We start from the raw sequence: 18,870 nt of genomic DNA on the forward strand, positions 1-18,870 counted from the left end.
TATCCCCACATTTATTGCACAGCTTTGGCTGGCCTGGATAGAATATGGTCAGCCTGTCCCTCCCCAGGAAAGCTGAGGATGGCAGATGCTGGATGACATTATCAATAACCCTCAGTTTTAGCTGCACAGACCATCCCCCTGTCCATATTCCTCGATCATCCATAATTTTGTGTAAGGGGCTCAGGATGTCTCCATATCTCCTCAGCCATACAGATAAATCCCCTTGTGGTATAGATTCATTGAGCACAAGGATTGTCACCATTTTAATGAGTGGCTGACGTGACACAACTTTGGGGATGAGCCCTTTCCAGTCCGGCAGGCTCCTACACACATGCTCATATTTCTCCCAAAATATGTCCAAAGACTCCGGACGGATAAAGGACAAATCGTACTCATAGGAGCCGGTCGGACTGATCAGGGCGAAGATATCTTCGGGTCTAAAACCCATCTGCAAAATCCTATCCACCACAGCTCTCCTATATGGGGGAATACCTTCACCTTCCCATCTGAGCTGAACCACATTCCTCCTTTTAAATATTGAGGAAGATAAACCATTTCCATGCTCCCCCCTACCAGATCCTGTAGCATCACCCGCATAAGTTTTCCTCCCAGACATACCACAGTAATTACAGCATTGTCTTTAGACACAACCACACCTGCTGACAAGGAGCCTGAAACAATCATTGCAGTCTTTGGAGCAGCAGAGACAAGACCCACCCCCTCCCCCTGTTCTGAGCATTCAGCTGCTTTCCTGGGTTCAATCACAGTCTTGTCTACTGCAGACTCCAAAACAGTTGTGGCACTACTGCTCCCAGCATCTCCACCATTCTCAGGAACAATAGTTTTGTCTGGGCAAGGAAAAGCTGCTGCAATTTCCGTGGTGCTCCTCTCTGCAGACTCTTCCCCCAGAAACTCAAAGTTATTTTCAGTTTTCTCACCAATCGCATTTAAAGTTTTTTCAGTAAGTGCATCAGGTTGCACTGCATGCTGCACATTGTCTATGGGTCTGGGCTGACAGCATGTGTGTGCCCCAGATCTCGTGCACAGAATGATGTACGTGTTTATGATTTTGCGCAGCCAGCCGCCCTGGCGCAGTATATACGCAGCAGGCGGTGGGAAGTGGTTAAGGGGGTAAAACCTTCCGGGGTAGAAGTGGTTCATGTGGCCCCACACTCGGCAGGAAGGGGTTAAAGAGTTCAGCTTTATTATATTGCAGATCAGCAATTCTCAGATGTGACGGCCGCATTCCTTTTCTTTTTTCATCTGGTGATCCAGCCAGTAAGTCTGTTGTTTTTCACAAGCACAAGCTCCGCTGCAGAATGTATGTTTACATGGATGGGAAAAAACATTTACCACTGACAGGGGTGCTTACAATGATCAGCTTGTATTTATTGATGTAAATTCTTTATCAAAAAACTGTTCCTGTAACTGGTAATAAAGTGTGAGGCGGAGTTTGGCTTCAGTTTGTTAGTGTATCTAAAATCTGCTAGTCCATCTAACACTCCCCTCCCCAGACTGACAATGCTGCTGTCCAAAAGTGCCTCCTGTGCTCCTTCATCCAGAGTGAGGGTGCTTTAGTACAGGAGGTGTGTTAGTGGCCGGATCACCAGGTGAAATCAGAGGGAGGAAAAGCCTAAAAATAGAAGTGGAATGCAGCCGCCTCCTCCGATGATCGGTGAAATGTGACGTTTTCAGTGATTATAAGAAGTCGGGATGTTGGAGAGAATTCCTTCCGTCTATTCTTGCATCATATTTATATTGTAACAAAGTTCTCCTTTCATCTCCTCGTCAGTCTCCGCCCCCCTCGCCCTACGCTGTCATTTCCTGATCTGCTGGGATCCTGACTGTACCAGGGAGGGGCCACAGAGAGAGAGAGAGAGAGAGAGGGGGGGCCACAGAGAGAGAGAGAGAGGGGGGACGGGGATCAGGAAGGAAGGAGCAGAGGGAACAGGCACACACAGCGCACTGATCGGAACCCTTTACTGATCCACACATATGAAGAACGCTCACCAAGGATCCCTTTAAGGAGCAGCGAAGGTTTTGGTGGCTCGCTGTTGGATTATCGGACTGAACCGGTCTTCAGAAAAATGTGCCAAAGCGTCTTTCCGAGCGTGCGGTGGAAATAATAAGAACGCACGGCGGGGGGGACCTCGAAAATGAGATTCTTCTTCTGTCTGGTGAGTGGAGGGTTCGTTCTGATGGTCACAACGGGTTACTGGTGGAAGGGTTACTGGTGGAAGGGTTACTGGTGGAAGTTTCATGTTGTGTTTGGGAGTTTCAGGTACAACCTCCAAATACGGAACCCGATACCCATGGTGGATCCACAGGAAGGGAAGAGAAACTAACTTGGATCGTGCTTTATATGGGGGGGGGGGGTTGCCTTCCTCTGGACCCACCATGGGTATGGGGTTCCGTATTTGGAGGTTGTACCTGAAACTTTTCTTTCTGTATATGGAGGTTTTTCCTGGTGCCTCCATGGTGGGGGAGCTCCTATGGAGGTTTTTCCTGGTGCCTCCATGGTGGGGGAGCTCCTATGGAGGTTTTTCCTGGTGCCTCCATGGTGGTGGAGCTCCGGGTGACCCCATAGATTGACACCAGGAACGGAAAATTACGGTAAATATTTGATACAATTTTCTATTTTTCTGCTGGTTGAACTTGGTGGGTTTGTGTCTTTTTTTTTCAATCTTACAATGTCATTCAGTATGTTGGGGCCACACAGCATAACCAACATGGGGGGCCCCTCAACCTCTCGAATCTTCATCTTGAAGGAAGGTCCTCCAGTGAGTTTTATTTTTAATGCTACCTCTCTATGTCAGCCGTTCTCAACCTTTTCAACCCAGAGGAACCCTTCGAATACCTTTATGGTCTCAGGGAACCCTCTGCTAAAAATGATTATATTTACAGCTCACCATTGCATGGTTACATTGGAGGTCAGTGGGAAGAATGTCCCTTACATTGGAGGTCAGTGGGAAGAATGTCCCTTACATTGGTGGTCAGTGGGAAGAATGTCCCTTACATTGGGGGTCAGTGGGAAGAATGTCCCTTACATTGGAGGTCAGTGGGAAGAATGTCCCTTACATTGGAGGTCAGTGGGAAGAATGTCCCTTACATTGGGGGTCAGTGAGAAGAATGTCCCTTACATTGGTGGTCAGTGGGAAGAATGTCCCTTACATTGGTGGTCAGTGGGAAGAATGTCCCTTACATTGGTGGTCAGTGGGAAGAATGTCCCTTACATTGGAGGTCAGTGGGAAGAATGTTCCTTACATTGGTGGTCAGTGGGAAGAATGTTCCTTACATTGGTGGTCAGTGGGAAGAATGTCCCTTACATTGGTGGTCAGTGGGAAGAATGTCCCTTACATTGGAGGTCAGTGGGAAGAATGTTCCTTACATTGGTGGTCAGTGGGAAGAATGTCCCTTACATTGGTGGTCAGTGGGAAGAATGTCCCTTACATTGGTGGTCAGTGGGAAGAATGTCCCTTACATTGGAGGTCAGTGGGAAGAATGTCCCTTACATTGGAGGTCAGTGGGAAGAATGTCCCTTACATTGGAGGTCAGTGGGAAGAATGTCCCTTACATTGGTGGTCAGTGGGAAGAATGTCCCTTACATTGGGGGTCAGTGGGAAGAATGTCCCTTACATTGGAGGTCAGTGGGAAGAATGTCCCTTACATTGGAGGTCAGTGGGAAGAATGTCCCTTACATTGGGGGTCAGTGGGAAGAATGTCCCTTACATTGGTGGTCAGTGGGAAGAATGTCCCTTACATTGGTGGTCAGTGGGAAGAATGTCCCTTACATTGGTGGTCAGTGGGAAGAATGTCCCTTACATTGGAGGTCAGTGGGAAGAATGTTCCTTACATTGGTGGTCAGTGGGAAGAATGTTCCTTACATTGGTGGTCAGTGGGAAGAATGTTCCTTACATTGGTGGTCAGTGGGAAGAATGTTCCTTACATTGGTGGTCAGTGAGAAGAATGCTCCTTACATTGGTGGTCAGGGGGAAGAATTCCTTGTGGCATTCTCTTTGACACCCTTTGGGCCCCCATATTGGGTCCCATAGCTGTAGTATGGTCTGTGACACGGTTGTCCCAGAGCTTTAGGCAGAGCCCTCCCCCACACCAGGCCCTGATGGGTTAGCTGAGACTTGTAGTTATTCGGTAGCTATTAGCTGAGCGCACCGATTGGCTGATTGTATTATTCTGTTATTTGTATAGAAGAACTTTTTGTTTATAAAACATAAAAAAATGAATAAAGTGGCCGAATGAAAAGGAAAAAGTATTTTTTTTTAAAAAATGCTTCCCGATATTCCATTCATTCCTCATCGATAATTCGCAATTTCATTTATGAAGAGTTTTAGCAGGAAATCGTTCGATAATAAACAAAAATAAGACAAAGCAGCCAATGGGTGAAGAGTTTGTCACTTGGCCGGATGATTCTGGTTTTTGCTCAGTCAGTTCTTGCAGAACGAGTCTCAGTTTCCTGAATTAGGAAATCTCTTTTACGGGAAGTCCTGAGATGGCATTCGGTGGCACGGCCCAGCACGGGGACGCCGCCCCCCCCCCCCCCCCCCATCGCTCGCTTCTTCCTCTACGGCTCACACATCAAATGTCAACATTTCTGACATTATATTACTACAGGAGAACCAACAATTTCTACAAACTCCGCAATGAGGAAGAAAGAATTAGAAAAGTGAAACACAAAAAAAGCCCAAAATTCTCCATACAGACGCCCTTTGTTTTCTCATTTCTACGTTTGTTTGTTTTTTGTTTGAGTAAAAATCCGTCCAAGAATGTCCGATTACACTTATTATTGGCTGCCACTCTGCTAGAAGACTCTTCCCACCATCAACCGCTGACCCCTCTACTGATATACAGATCTATATACAGGGATCAGAACCCCCTTCCTCCTCCTGGTGACCCCTCCAGTGATATACAGTATCTGACAAAAGTAAGTACACCCCTCCCATGTGACAACACTGAAGAAATGAGACTTTGCTACAATGTAAAGTAGTGAGTGTACAGCTTGTATAACAGTGTAAATTTACTGTCCCCTCAAAATAACTCAACACACAGCCATTAATGTCTAAACCACTGGCAACAAAAGTCAGTACACCCCTAAGTGACAATGTCCAAATTGGGCCCAATCAGCCATTTTCCCTCCCCGGTGTCATGTGACTCGTTAGTGTTACAAGGTCTCAGGTGTGAATGGGGGGCAGGTGTGTTAAATTTGGTGTTATCGCTCTCACTCTCTCATACTGGTCACTGGAAGTTCAACATGGCACCTCATGGCAAAGAACTCTCTGAGGATCTGAAAAAAAGAATTGTTGCTCTACATAAAGATGGCCTAGGCTATAAGAAGATTGCCAAGACCCTGAAACTGAGCTGCAGCACGGTGGCCAAGACCATACAGCGGTATAACAGGACAGGTTCCACTCAGAACAGGCCTCACCATGGTCAACCAAAGAAGTTGAGTGCCGTGCTCAGCGTCATATCCAGAGGTTGTCTTTGGGAAATAGACGTATGAGTGCTGCCAGCATTGCTGCAGAGGTTGTAGGGGTGGGGGAGGGGTCAGCCTGTCAGTGCTCAGACCATACGCCGCACACTGCATCAAATTGGTCTGCATGGCTGTCATCCCAGAAGGAAGCCTCTTCTAAAGATGATGGACAAGAAAGCCCACAAACAGTTTGCTGAAGACAAGCAGACTAAGGACATGGATTACTGGAACCATCTCCTGTGCTCTGATGAGACCAAGATAAACTTATTTGGTGTCAAATGGTGTCAGGCGTGTGTGGGGGCAACCAGGTGAGGAGTACAAAGACAAGGAGTACAAAAAGTGTGTCTTCCCTACAGTCAGGCATGGTGGTGGGAGTGTCATGGTCTGGGGCGGCATGAGTGCTGCCGGCACTGGGGAGCTACAATTCATTGAGGGAACCATGAATGCCAACATGTACTGTGACATACTGAAGCAGAGCATGATCCCCTCCCTTCAGAGACTGGGCTGCAGGGCAATATTCCAACATAACGACCCCAAACACCTCCAAGACGACCACTGCCTTGCTAAAGAATCTGAGGGTAAAGGTGATGGACTGGCCAAGCATGTCTCCAGACCTAAACCCTATTGATCATCTGTGGGGGATCCTCAAACAGAAGGTGGAGGAGGGGAAGGTCTCTAACAACCACCAGCTCTGTGATGTCATCATGGAGGAGGGGAAGAGGACTCCAGTGACAACCTGTGAAGCTCTGGTGAACTCCATGCCCAAGAGGGTTACGGCAGTGCTGGAAAATAATGGCGGCCACATAAAATATTCACACTTTAGGTCAAATTTGGACATTTTCACTTAGGGGTGTACTGACTTTGGTTGCCAGTGGTTTAGACATTAATGGCTGTGTGTTGTCACTTAGGGGTGTACTGACTTTTGTTGCCAGCGGTTTAGACATTAATGGCTGTGTGTTGTCACTTAGGGGTGTACTGACTTTTGTTGCCAGCGGTTTAGACATTAATGGCTGTGTGTTGAGTTATTTTGAGGGGACAGTAAATTTACACTGTTATACAAGCTGTACACTCACTACTTTACATTGTAGCAAAGTCTCATTTCTTCAGTGTTGTCACATGGGAGGGGTGTACTTACTTTTGTCAGATACTGTATATAGAGGAATCAGGACCTCCTTCCTCCTGCTGGTGACCTCTCTAGTGATGCCTCCTAGGAGGGTCCTCTTTTGGGCCCCAATTGCTCCGGAAATTCCCCTGTCGTAGGGTCAATGCTGCTCACACACATAATAATGAGGCCGGCCACCCGAAGAATTTTTTGTGAGACATTACTACAAAACTATGCACTGTTACTGTAATAATGACACTGGCAGGGAAGGGGTTAACATCAGGGGCAATCAAAGGGTTAAATGTGTCCCTAGATGGTGCTTTCTAACTGTGAGGGGGAGGGGCTTGTGCAATCAACACAGAGACCTGTGATCCTAAATAGGAGGAGCTCTGTCATCATTCCAGAGAGAAGAACGATCAGCTGTCCTCTCTCCCCAGGGAGCGATCGCCGGTGCCAGCCCCACCCATCACCTCCCCCGCTGACGAATGGGTGCCCGCCCCCCCGGGACCGCTCCCCCAAACCGCCGGAAATGTACAGCGATTGGCGGGAACCTGCCGCCATATATAGGCAAGTGGTTAACCCTATGCTTGCCCCTGATGTGCGCAGTGCATATTATTAGCTCTCATCACTGGATCGGTGTCACCGCTTCCCAAAAAACTGTCAAAGTGTCAGATTTGTCCGCCGCAATGTCGCAGTCCCACTATAAGTCGCTGATCGCCGCCATTACTATTATAAAAATTCCATAAATCCATCCCATAGTTTGTAGATGATATAGATAACTTTTGCACAAACCAATCAATATCCAATTATTGGGATTTGTAGCGGAATACGGATTGGAAGAAATTCGATTTTTACATTTTTTTTTATTGGAAAGTTTTATAGCGGAAAGTGCAAAATATTGTTTTTTTTTTCCAGAATTTGTCGCTCTTTTTTTGTTTATAGCGCAAAAAAATAAAAATCGCACAGGGGATCAAATACCACCATAAGAAATCTCTGTTTGTGGGGAAAAAAGGACATAAATTTTATTTGGGTACAGCGTCGCACGACCGCGCAATTGTCCGTTAAAGTAATGCAGTGCAGAATAGAAAAAAATGGCCTGGTCATGAAGGGGGTAAATCTTCTGGAAGGGGAGGGGGGTAAATCTTCCGGAGCTGAAGTGGGGCTTGTTCCAGGGCTGTGAGCTCTCAGCTCTCAGCGCTCTCAGCACTCAGCGTTCAGCTCTCAGCTGTCAGAGCTCTCAGCGCTCTCAGCTCTCAGTGCTCAGCTCTCAGTGCTCAGCTCTCAGCGCTCTCAGCTCTCAGCGCTCAGCTCTCATCGCTCAGCTCTCAGCGCTCAGCTCTCAGTGCTCAGCTCTCAGTGCTCAGCTCTCAGCACTCTCAGCGCTCTCAGCTCTCAGAGCTCAGCGCTCAGCTCTCAGCACTCAGCTCTCAGCTGTCAGAGCTCTCAGCGCTCTCAGCTCTCAGCGCTCAGCTCTCAGCGCTCAGCTCTCAGTGCTCAGCTCTCAGCACTCTCAGCTCTCAGAGCTCAGCTCTCAGCGCTCTCAGCTCTCAGCGCTCAGCTCTCAGCTGTCAGAGCTCTCAGCGCTCTCAGCGCTCAGCTCTCAGCTGTCAGAGCTCTCAGCGCTCTCAGCTCTCAGCGCTCAGCTCTCAGCGCTCTCAGCGCTCAGCGCCCAGCTCTTAGCGCTCAGCTCTCAGCACTCAGCTCTCAGCACTCAGCGCTCAGCTCTCAGCGCTCTCAGCTCTCAGCACTCAGCTCTCAGCGCTCAGCTCTCAGCGCTCTCAGCTCTAAGCACTCAGCTCTCAGCGCTCAGCCCTCAACTCTCAGCTCTCAGAGCTCAGCTCTCAGTGCTCATAGTGCTCTCAGCGCTCTCAGCACTCAGCGCTCAGCTCTCAGCACTCTCAGCTGTCAGAGCTCTCAGCACTCAGCTCTCTCAGCTCTCTCAGCTCTCAGCGCTCAGCGCTCAGCTCTCAGCACTCTCAGCTCTCAGCTCTCAGCGCTCAGCTCTCAGTGCTCAGCTCTCAGCGCTCTCAGCGCTTTCAGCTGCCAGCGCTCAGCTTTCAGCTCTCAGCACTCAGCGCTCAGCTCTCAGTGCTCTCAGTGCTCAGCTCTCAGCGCTCTCAGCGCTCTCAGCGGCGATTTTATTCTGTACTGATTTTGTGTCTTCAGTTGTTGTCTATGATCTGCGATTGCTCTGATTGGCTTAGATTGTGAGCCCGGGATCATAGCACTGTGATGTCAGACATGGCATGTGATTGGTGCCGTATTGCTGTGCAGATTACATGCGATGTTCTGTGCGATGCGATTTCAGCCGTACGGATTATATTCACAGCCATGCAATCCGATTCTTGTCTGATTTCACAGCCCGCGCTGCGATCTACAAACCAGTTTGGATGGGAGGGGAGGGGTCACCTACTTTATACTGACACCTGCAGTGTGAACTGCCTGCAGGGGAGATGTGATGTGGAAATTGGCACTGGAATTGCTGTGGTTCCCATATCGCATCATGTGAACCGGGGCGGAATCCGTCTTCACTTGCCCTCCCCCCCTTGTTTTTCTAAGTAGGATTGAGTAATAAAAAGGAATATTAGGTGAGCATTTCCGGCAGCCCCCCGGCACACCCCTGCCCCCCCTCCCCCCCGGTACGCCCCCCTCCCTTGCACACCCCCCCCCCCCCCGTGCGTTCTGCACTAAACTAATTCCACATATAAAGCCGCGGCTGAGTTCCCCGCGTTACATCATCAGGGTGACAAAAAGTCACAAACTCCGCCTACTTTAACCTCTTGTCACCCGTGTAACACAAATGTACGGCAGCAAACGGAGGGGAGGAGCTCTGCGTCCGCACGCTGCACACGTGTCGCTGGACCGCTGATAGCGAAGTCGCTGCGTGATCGCAGCATAGAGACCGACCAAAAACAACGCTCCGTCCGGGAGAACGCTCCGCAGTCCCGGGAACTTTCCATTTATTAACATAAAGAGCCGATTCACACATAATGTGTGCGACGTGTGCGATGCGTGTGACGTGTGTGACGTGTGCGATGCGTGTGACGTGTGCGATGTGTGTGATGCGTGTGACGTGTGTGACGTGTGCGATGCGTGTGACGTGTGCGATGTGTGTGATGTCCGACATCATCAGAGCGCACTGCTCTGCAAATCACATGTGATGTGTGCGATGCGAATTCAGCCATACAGATTGTACAGATTTTATAGCTGAATTTGCATCGCATTCGGGCCAAACTCACACAGGAACCTATTTTTGGTCGGCACTAGAATCGGATCTCATGGATGTTCCCACCTCTGCGATCCGATTCCTGTCTGAACTGACAGTTTACACTGCGATATGCAAACTGATCTGGGGTGTCATTAACTTTGTACTGTCCCCCCCCCCCCCCCCCCCCCAGCGATTTGCATATTAGAGTGTGACCTGCCTGTGAGTCGGGTGCGATGCGGGAATTCGCAGTGGATTCGAAGGATTCCCGCATCGCATTGGTGTGACCCGAGACTAAACCTCATCTGCCCCAACGGGGGTCATTCACTAAGAGACAACGCATGAAATCCGCCACTATTATCTCTAAAGTAATCAATTCACTAAAAAAATATGCGTTAAATATTTATGTTTTGCATTATTTTTGGCGTTTTTTTCACTTTCTTTGCAGCCGAAAGGCTCCTCCCCCCTCACCACCCCTCCCCCCCCCTTTTATTTCAGTTTGAGGAAACTTTTTACTTTTTTGGTCTCTTTTGCACATTTTTATTCAGTTTCTTTCAGCTTTTTTAGGCATAAGAGTTTTTTTAACAATTCCCCCCCCCCCCTCCCCCCGCTCATTTCTCCTATTTTTTTTGTATGCGTTTTTGAGCTTCTTTCAGCTGTTTTGCACATTTTCTTGCCCTCTGCTCGGAATTCCTATAAATTCTGGGAGTTTTGTGATTTATTTCTTCCTGTAAACTCCTGAAAAGTCGCATTGTGCAGAAATATCGCCGGACATGGAGGAGATTCCAGGCTGGAAAACAGAAGCTCAAAATCCAGTGAGAGCCGCGAGTGTGAGCTGCACTGTGCATGAGCCCAACACTGCACCGCACTTCAACACACTTCACCACACTGCACCGCTCTGCACCGCACTGCACCGCACTTCACCACACTTCACTGCACTGCACCACACTGCACCGCTCTACACCACACTGCACCGCACTTCACCACACTGCACCGCTCTGCACCGCACTGCACCGCTCTGCACCGCACTGCACCGCACTTCACCACACTTCACTGCACTGCACCACACTGCACCGCTCTACACCACACTGCACCGCTCTGCACCACACTGCACCACACTTCACTGCACTGCACCACACTGCAACGCACTGCACCACACTTCACTGCACTGCACTACACTGCACCGCTCTGCACCACACTGCACCGCTCTGCACCACACTGCACCACACTTCCCCACACTTCACTGCACTGCACTGCACCACACTGCACCGCTCTGCACCACACTGCACCGCACTTCAACACACTTCACTGCACTGCACCGCTCTGCACCACACTGCACCGCACTTCACTGCACTGCACCACACTGCACCGCTCTGCACCACACTGCACCGCTCTGCACCACACTGCACCGCACTTCAACACACTGCACCGCACTTCAACACACTTCACTGCACTGCACCGCACTTCACCGTACTTCACCACACTTCAACACACTGCACCGCACTTCAACACACTTTACTGCACTGCACCGCACTTCACCGTTCTGCACCACACTTCACCACACTTCACCACACTTCACTGCACTTCACCACACTTCACCACACTTCACCACACTGCATTGCACTTCACCGCACTTCACCACACTTCACCACACTGCATTGCACTTCACCGCACTTCACCACACTGCACCACACTGCACCGCACTTCACCGCACGTCACCACACTTCACCGCACTTCACCACACTTCACTGAACTGCACTGCACCGAAACTTCACCGCTCTGCACCGCACTTCACCACACTTCACCACACTGCACCACACTGCACCGCACTTCACCGCACTTCACCACACTTCACCGCACTTCACCACACTTCAACACACTTCACTGAACTGCACTGCACCGAAACTTCACCGCTCTGCACCGCACTTCACCACACTTCAACACACTGCACCGCACTTCAACACACTTCACCACACTGCACTGCACTTCACCGCACTTCACCACACTTCACCACACTTCACTGCACTGCACCGCTCTGCACCGCACTTCAACACACTTCACTGCACTGCACCGCACTTCACCACACTTCAACACACTTCACTGCACTGCACCGCACTTCACCACACTGCACCGCACTTCACCGTACTTCACCACACTTCACCGCACTTCATCGCACTTCACCACACTTCACCACACTGCATTGCACTTCACCGCACTTCACCGCTCTGCACCACACTGCACCACACTTCACAGCACTTCACCGCACTGCAACATTGTGCAACTACCAGAACATTCCGCCGCTGTTTGCACCGCCATTCATCCTCCACCCCGCCATTTATCCTCCACCCCGCCATTCATCCTCCACCCCGCCATTCATCCTCCACCCCGCCATTCATCCTACACCCCGCCATTCATCCCACACCGCCATTCATCCTCCACCCCGCCATTCATCCTCCACCCCTCCATTCATCCTCCATCCCGCCATTCATCCTACACCCCGCCATTCATCCTACACCCCGCCATTCATCCTCCACACCGCCATTCATCCTTCACACCGCCATTCATCCTACACCCCGCCATTCATCCCACACTGCCATTCATCCTCCACCCCGCCATTCATCCCACACCCCGCCATTCATCCCCCACCCCGCCATTCATCCTACACACCGCCATTCATCCTCCACCCCGCCATTCATCCCACACCCCGCCATTCATCCCCCACCCCGCCATTCATCCTACACACCGCCATTCATCCTACACCCCGCCATTCATCCTCCACCCCGCCATTCATCCTCCACCCCGCCATTCATCCTACACCCCTCCATTCATCCTCCATCCCGCCATTCATCCTACACCCCGCCATTCATCCTACACCCCGCCATTCATCCTTCACACCGCCATTCATCCTACACCCCGCCATTCATCCCACACTGCCATTCATCCTCCACCCCGCCATTCATCCCACACCCCGCCATTCATCCTCCACCCCGCCATTCATCCTCCACCCCGCCATTCATCCTACACACCGCCATTCATCCTAAACCCCGCCATTCATCATCCACCCCGCCATTCATCCTCCACCCCGCCATTCATCCTACACACCGCCATTCATCCTCCACCCCGCCATTCATCCTACACACCGCCATTCATCCTACACCCCGCCATTCATCCTCCACCCCGCCATTCATCCTACACCCCGCCATTCATCCCACACTGCCATTCATCCTACACCCCGCCATTCATCCTACACCCTGCCATTAATCCTCCACCCCGTCATTCATCCTCCACCCCACCATTCATCCCACACTGCCATTCATCCTCCACACTGCCATTCATTCTCCACCCCGCCATTCATCCTCCACCCTGCCATTCATCCTCCACCCCGCCATTCATCCTCCACCCTGCCATTCATCCTCCACCCTGCCATTCATCCTCCACCCCACCATTCATCCCACACCGCCATTCATCCTCCACCCCGCCATTCATCCTCCAGCCCGCCATTCATCCTCCACCCGCCATTCATCCTCCACCCCGCCATTCATCCTACACCCCGCCATTCATCCTCCATCCCGCCATTCATCCCACACCCCGCCATTCATCCTACACCCCGCCATTCATCCCACACCCCGCCATTCATCCTACACCCCGCCATTCATCCTACACCCCGCCATTCATCCCACACCCCGCCATTCATCCTCCACCCCGCCATTCATCTCCAGCACCGCCATTCATCCTACACCCCGCCATTCATCCCACACCCTGCCATTCATCTTCCACCCCACCATTCATCCTCCACACCGCCATTCATCCTCCACCCCACCATTCATCCCACACTGCCATTCATCCTCCACACTGCCATTCATCCTCCACACCGCCATTCATTCTCCACCCCGCCATTCATCCTCCACCCTGCCATTCATCCTCCACCCCACCATTCATCCTCCACCCTGCCATTCATCCTCCACCCCACCATTCATCCCACACTGCCATTCATCCTCCACACCGCCATTCATCCTCCACCCCGCCATTCATCCTACACCCCGCCATTCATCCTACACCCCGCCATTCATCCTCCACCCCGCCATTCATCCTACACCCTGCCATTCATCCACCACCCTGCCATTCATCTACCACCCTGCCATTCATCCTACACCCCACCATTCATCCTACACCCCGCCATTCATCCTACACCCCGCCATTCATCCTACACCCCGCCATTCATCCTCCACCCCGCCATTCATCCTACACCCCGCCATTCATCCTCCACCCCGCCATTCATCCTCCACCCCGCCATTCATCCTACACCCCTCCATTCATCCTACACCCCGCCATTCATCCTCCACCCCGCCATTCATCCCACACCGCCATTCATCCTACACCCTGCCATTCATCTTCCACCCCGCCATTCATCCTACACCCCGCCATTCATCCCACACTGCCATTCATCCTCCACACTGCCATTCATCCTCCACACCGCCATTCATCTTCCACACCGCCATTCACCCTCCACCCCGCCATTCATCCTCCACCCTGCCATTCATCCTCCACCCTGCCATTCATCCTCCACCCCACCATTCATCCCACACTGCCATTCATCCTCCACACTGCCATTCATCCTCCACACCGCCATTCATTCTCCACCCCGCCATTCATCCTCCACCCTGCCATTCATCCTCCACCCCACCATTCACCCTCCACCCTGCCATTCATCCTCCACCCTGCCATTCATCCTCCACCCCACCATTCATCCCACACTGCCATTCATCCTCCACACTGCCATTCATCCTCCACCCCGCCATTCATCCTCCACCCCGCCATTCATCCACCACCCTGCCATTCATCCTACCCCGCCATTCATCCTACACCCCGCCATTTATCCTACACCCGCCATTCATCCTACACCCCGACATTCATCCCACACCCCGCCATTCATCCTACATGTGATTAGGCGGCATGTTTTTTCGCTGTGCGCCTTAACTCAACGCATGTTGAACCGGTCTGTGCGATTCAGGGCCTTCAGACAGACAGGGATTGGAGTGCAGCACAATGCTTGGCAATGCAATTGACACGAGCCCATGGACAATGTGCACTGGGGGGCCAATCAAATGAATGCAATCACCTTACATAGCATGGGAGCTGCGTCACCACGCCCTGCGCCAGGCTGCGCCTTCCCAAAACGCAATGGCATTTATCGCCTCGCCTCGCATCTCCTCACCTCGCATCTCCTCGCCTCGCTTCGCATCTCCTCACCTCGCATCGCATCGTCTCGCATCTCCTCGCCTCGCATCTCCGGGCCACTAAGACTGGAGAAGCAAAACTACAAATTCTTTATCAGGTAGAAGAGAGTTTATTTCCTGCCCCCTGCAGGCCGATTCCCGGCATATTTATTATTGGCGCTATTCTTCTATTCAATCGTCTTTATTGTTCTCATTGTAACAATGTATCAGACGGCGACGCCTTGGCCGATTCATGGGAGAATCAAACACAGTTCACTCTTCAGAAGAAGCAAAAATCTGCCATTCACTTCCCATAAATATCTTCCATTCTATGAAAGTCCCATTCATTCCTTTACTATCCTGAGACCGAACTTCTCCTGCTACCAGGACTCCTCCTCCTCCTAGATCTCATTAGTGCCGGCTCTGCACTCTGATTGACTGTGTGTGAAATAACCTAATGCTATGTAGGATCGTATGTCTCTGTTCTTACATCACAAGCCACGCCCCCCCACAGTTAGAAGTACGCCCCTAGGGACACACTTAACCCCTGCATCACCAATAAAGTTAACCCCTTCCCTGCCAGTGTCATTAGTACAGTGACAGTGCATATTTATAGCACTGATTACTGTAGTAATGTCACTGGTACTCCCAAAAGTGTCAAAAATGTCAGTCAGGGTTCCGATCTGTCCGCCGCAATGTCGCAGTCCCGCAAAAAAAATCGCAGATCGCCGCCATTACTCGTAAAAAAAAAACAATAAAAATGACAAATCTTTCCCGTAGTTTGTAGATGCGATAACTTTTGCACAAACCAATCAAAATACACTTATTGCAAATTTTATTTACCAAAAATATATAGCAGAAAACAAATTGGCCTAAAATGTTAAAAAAAAATTGATTTTTCCATTTTTTGGGGGGAATTTCATATAAAAAAATGTGAAAAATATTGTTATTTTTTCAGAATTGTCGCTCTTTTTTTGTTTATAGCGCAAAAAATAAAAATCGCACAGATGATCAAATACCACCAAAAGAAAGCTCTGTTTGTGGGGAAAAAAGGACGCCAATTTCATTTGGGTACAGCGTCGCACGACCGCGCAATTGTCCGTTAAAGTCAAGCAGTGCCGAATCGCAAAATAGGGCCTGGACAGGAAGGGGGTAAAATCTTCCGGGGCTTAAGTGGTTAATGGACAATTGCGCGGTCGTGCAACACTGTACCCAAATAAAATTGACGTCCTTTTTTCCCACAAACAGATATTTCTTTTGGTGATATTTGATCACATGTGCGATTTTTATTTTTTGCTCTATAAACAAAAAAAGAGCGACAATTCTGAAAAAAAAAAAAAACAATATTTTTTACATTCTGCTATATAACATCCAATAAAAAAAATAAAAAAAATTAAATTTTTTTAACATTTTAGGTCAATTTGTTTTCTGCTACATATTTTTGGTAAATAAAATTTGCAATAAGTGTATTTTGATTGGTTTGTGCAAAAGTTATCGCATCTACAAACTACGGGAAAGATTTATGTCATTTTAATTGTTTTTTTTTTTAGCAGTAATGGCGGCGATCTGCGATTTTTAGCGGGACTGCGACATTGCGGCGGACAGATCGGACCCATAACTGACATTTTTTTTCTTTATTTTTGGGGGGCTCGTCCGGGATCTAACTGACACTTTTGGGGGGACCAGTGACATTACTACAGTGATCAGTGCTATACATATGCACTGTCACTGTACTAATGACACTGGCAGGGAAGGGGTTAACACCAGGGGCGATCAAAGGGTTAAATGCATCCCTAGCGGGTGTTTTCTAACTGTTAGAAGGGAAGGGGGGGCTTGTGGAATCAACACAGAGACGTGATCCTAAATAGGAGGAGCCCTGTGTTCATTACTGAGAGAACAGCGATCTGCTGTCTTTCTCTCTCCATGGGGAGTGATTGCAGGTGCCGACCCCATGAATCGGCTTCAATGGGGGCGGGTCCAGGCCTCCAGCGGCATGTACGTGCCCCCAGGTGCGCTCCCACCAACCGAAGTACCCATACTGAGCCAGCCTGCCGCAGGATATCTGTGATGGGCGGTCGGGAAATGGTTAAAAACAAATATCAATACAATGTTTGGGGGTTGTATGGAATTTTCTAGCGATAAATACGTGTTGTTACATTGTGACTGGAAGTGGATATAATATGAATGAATAGCTGGTGATCCTGCCAGAAATCCTTCCTGTGAGCGGAGCTGAAAGCGGTCCAGTGATCAGAAGATTCACCCATCCGTCACACATTTATCTGTTGGATTCATTTGTGAATCTTGGGTGAAATTTTTGTTCCATCTTTCCTGACCTCATTTATTTTATTTTTGGGGTTTTTTTGCTCCAAGAGGTTTATTTATTTTAAGAAATTTCTGTACGGATTTGACAAACATGATCACAGACACAACAAAAACTTTTATTTAATATAATTGTATATCCTATGATGGTCAGCACCACCTAGTGGATATAATGCGGTACTTTCCTGATTGAGCTATTTCAGGAAAAATACCACAATATGGCCACTAGATGGTGCTGACACCCATAGGAAATATTCATAATACAAAGTGATTTTTGACTGCGGCTGTGTGAATGTTTGCAACGATCATGCAGCAAATTCTTTTTAATAAATAGACCCTCAAGTTTTATATATGACTGCAAATTGTGCATTAAGTACCCAATAAGAAATGACTGAAAGATAACGCAATGTATCAAAAACATCTCTCATCATTTTTTATAAAATATTTATTTGTGAATGTTATGGGCCGAGATTTACTCATTTGTCTTTTTTCAGATTTCCTTCCTGGGGGTCTTCCCTGATGTATATCAGACCCTCGCTATTCCTTTTCCCAATGCTCTGCTGATCCATGGAGAGCCAATCGGCTTCATCAAAACTCCCCACAGAGAGAAGAGATCGGAGAATGTCTCCGCCCCCTGCAGCAGCCATGAGTACAAACCGAGGAGACAAAACCATTGCTGCAACAAATGCCTTGCCGGTGCGTCTTCATTCCTTTTACTTTTCATGTTATTTCATCTTTTACCTAAAATCAGGTGCAAGAACTCCCCCTTCCGAGTCACCCCTTGTCTCCACCCCCTACGCACCTCCGAAGACCGTCCCTTGTCTCCACCCCTACCCACCTCCGAGCACTGTCCCTTGGTTCCACCCCCTACCCACCTCTGAGCACCTTCCCTTGGTTCCACCCCCTACCCACCTCTGAGCACCGTCCCTTGGTTCCACCCTCTACCCACCTCTGAGCAACGTCCCTTGGTTCCACCCTCTACCCACCTCTGAGCAACGTCCCTTGGTTCCACCCCCTACACACTTCCGAACACCGTCCCTTGGTTCCACCCCTTACCCGCCTCCAAGCACTGTCCATTGGATCCACCCTCTACCCATCTCTGAGCACTGTCCCTTGGATCTACCCCCTACCCACCTCTGAGCACCGTCCCTTGGTTCCACCCCTTACCCACCTCCGAAGACCGTCCCTTGGTTCCAACCACTACCCACCTCCGAGCACCGTCCCTTGGTTCCACCCCCTACACACCTCCGAACACCGTCCCTTGGTTCCACCCCTTACCCGCCTCCAAGCGATGTCCCTTGGTTCCACCCTCTACCCATCTCTGAGCACTGTCCCTTGGTTCCACCCCCTACCCACATCTGAGCACCATCCCTTGGTTCCATCCCCTACCCACATCTGGGCACCATCCCTTGGTTCCATCCCCTACCCACATCTGAGCACCATCCCTTGGTTCCATCCCCTACCCACCTCTGAGCACCGTCCCTTGGTTCCTCCCCCTACCCACCTCTGAGCACCGTCCCTTGGTTCCTCCCCCTACCCACCT

The 18,870-nt window shown here is 49.9% G+C and overlaps 1 protein-coding gene across 1 annotated transcript in view; it reads left to right on the forward strand.

Moving 5' to 3' along the window:
• The first annotated feature begins 2,003 nt into the window (after window positions 1-2,003).
• The window catches only part of TNFRSF1A (TNF receptor superfamily member 1A), a 38,163-nt gene continuing 21,296 nt past the window's right edge, over window positions 2,004-18,870 (forward strand). The window contains exons 1-2 of the mRNA XM_082268764.1: window positions 2,004-2,177; window positions 17,822-18,023. Of these exons, the coding sequence (XP_082124890.1) occupies window positions 2,157-2,177; window positions 17,822-18,023 (223 nt within the window). The 5' untranslated portion in view covers window positions 2,004-2,156. The remainder of the gene's footprint in view (window positions 2,178-17,821; window positions 18,024-18,870) is intronic.

The sequence above is a fragment of the Pelophylax lessonae genome (genome assembly GCF_965119305.1).
Source record: "Pelophylax lessonae genome assembly, chromosome: 9".
Classification (NCBI taxonomy): domain Eukaryota; kingdom Metazoa; phylum Chordata; class Amphibia; order Anura; family Ranidae; genus Pelophylax; species Pelophylax lessonae.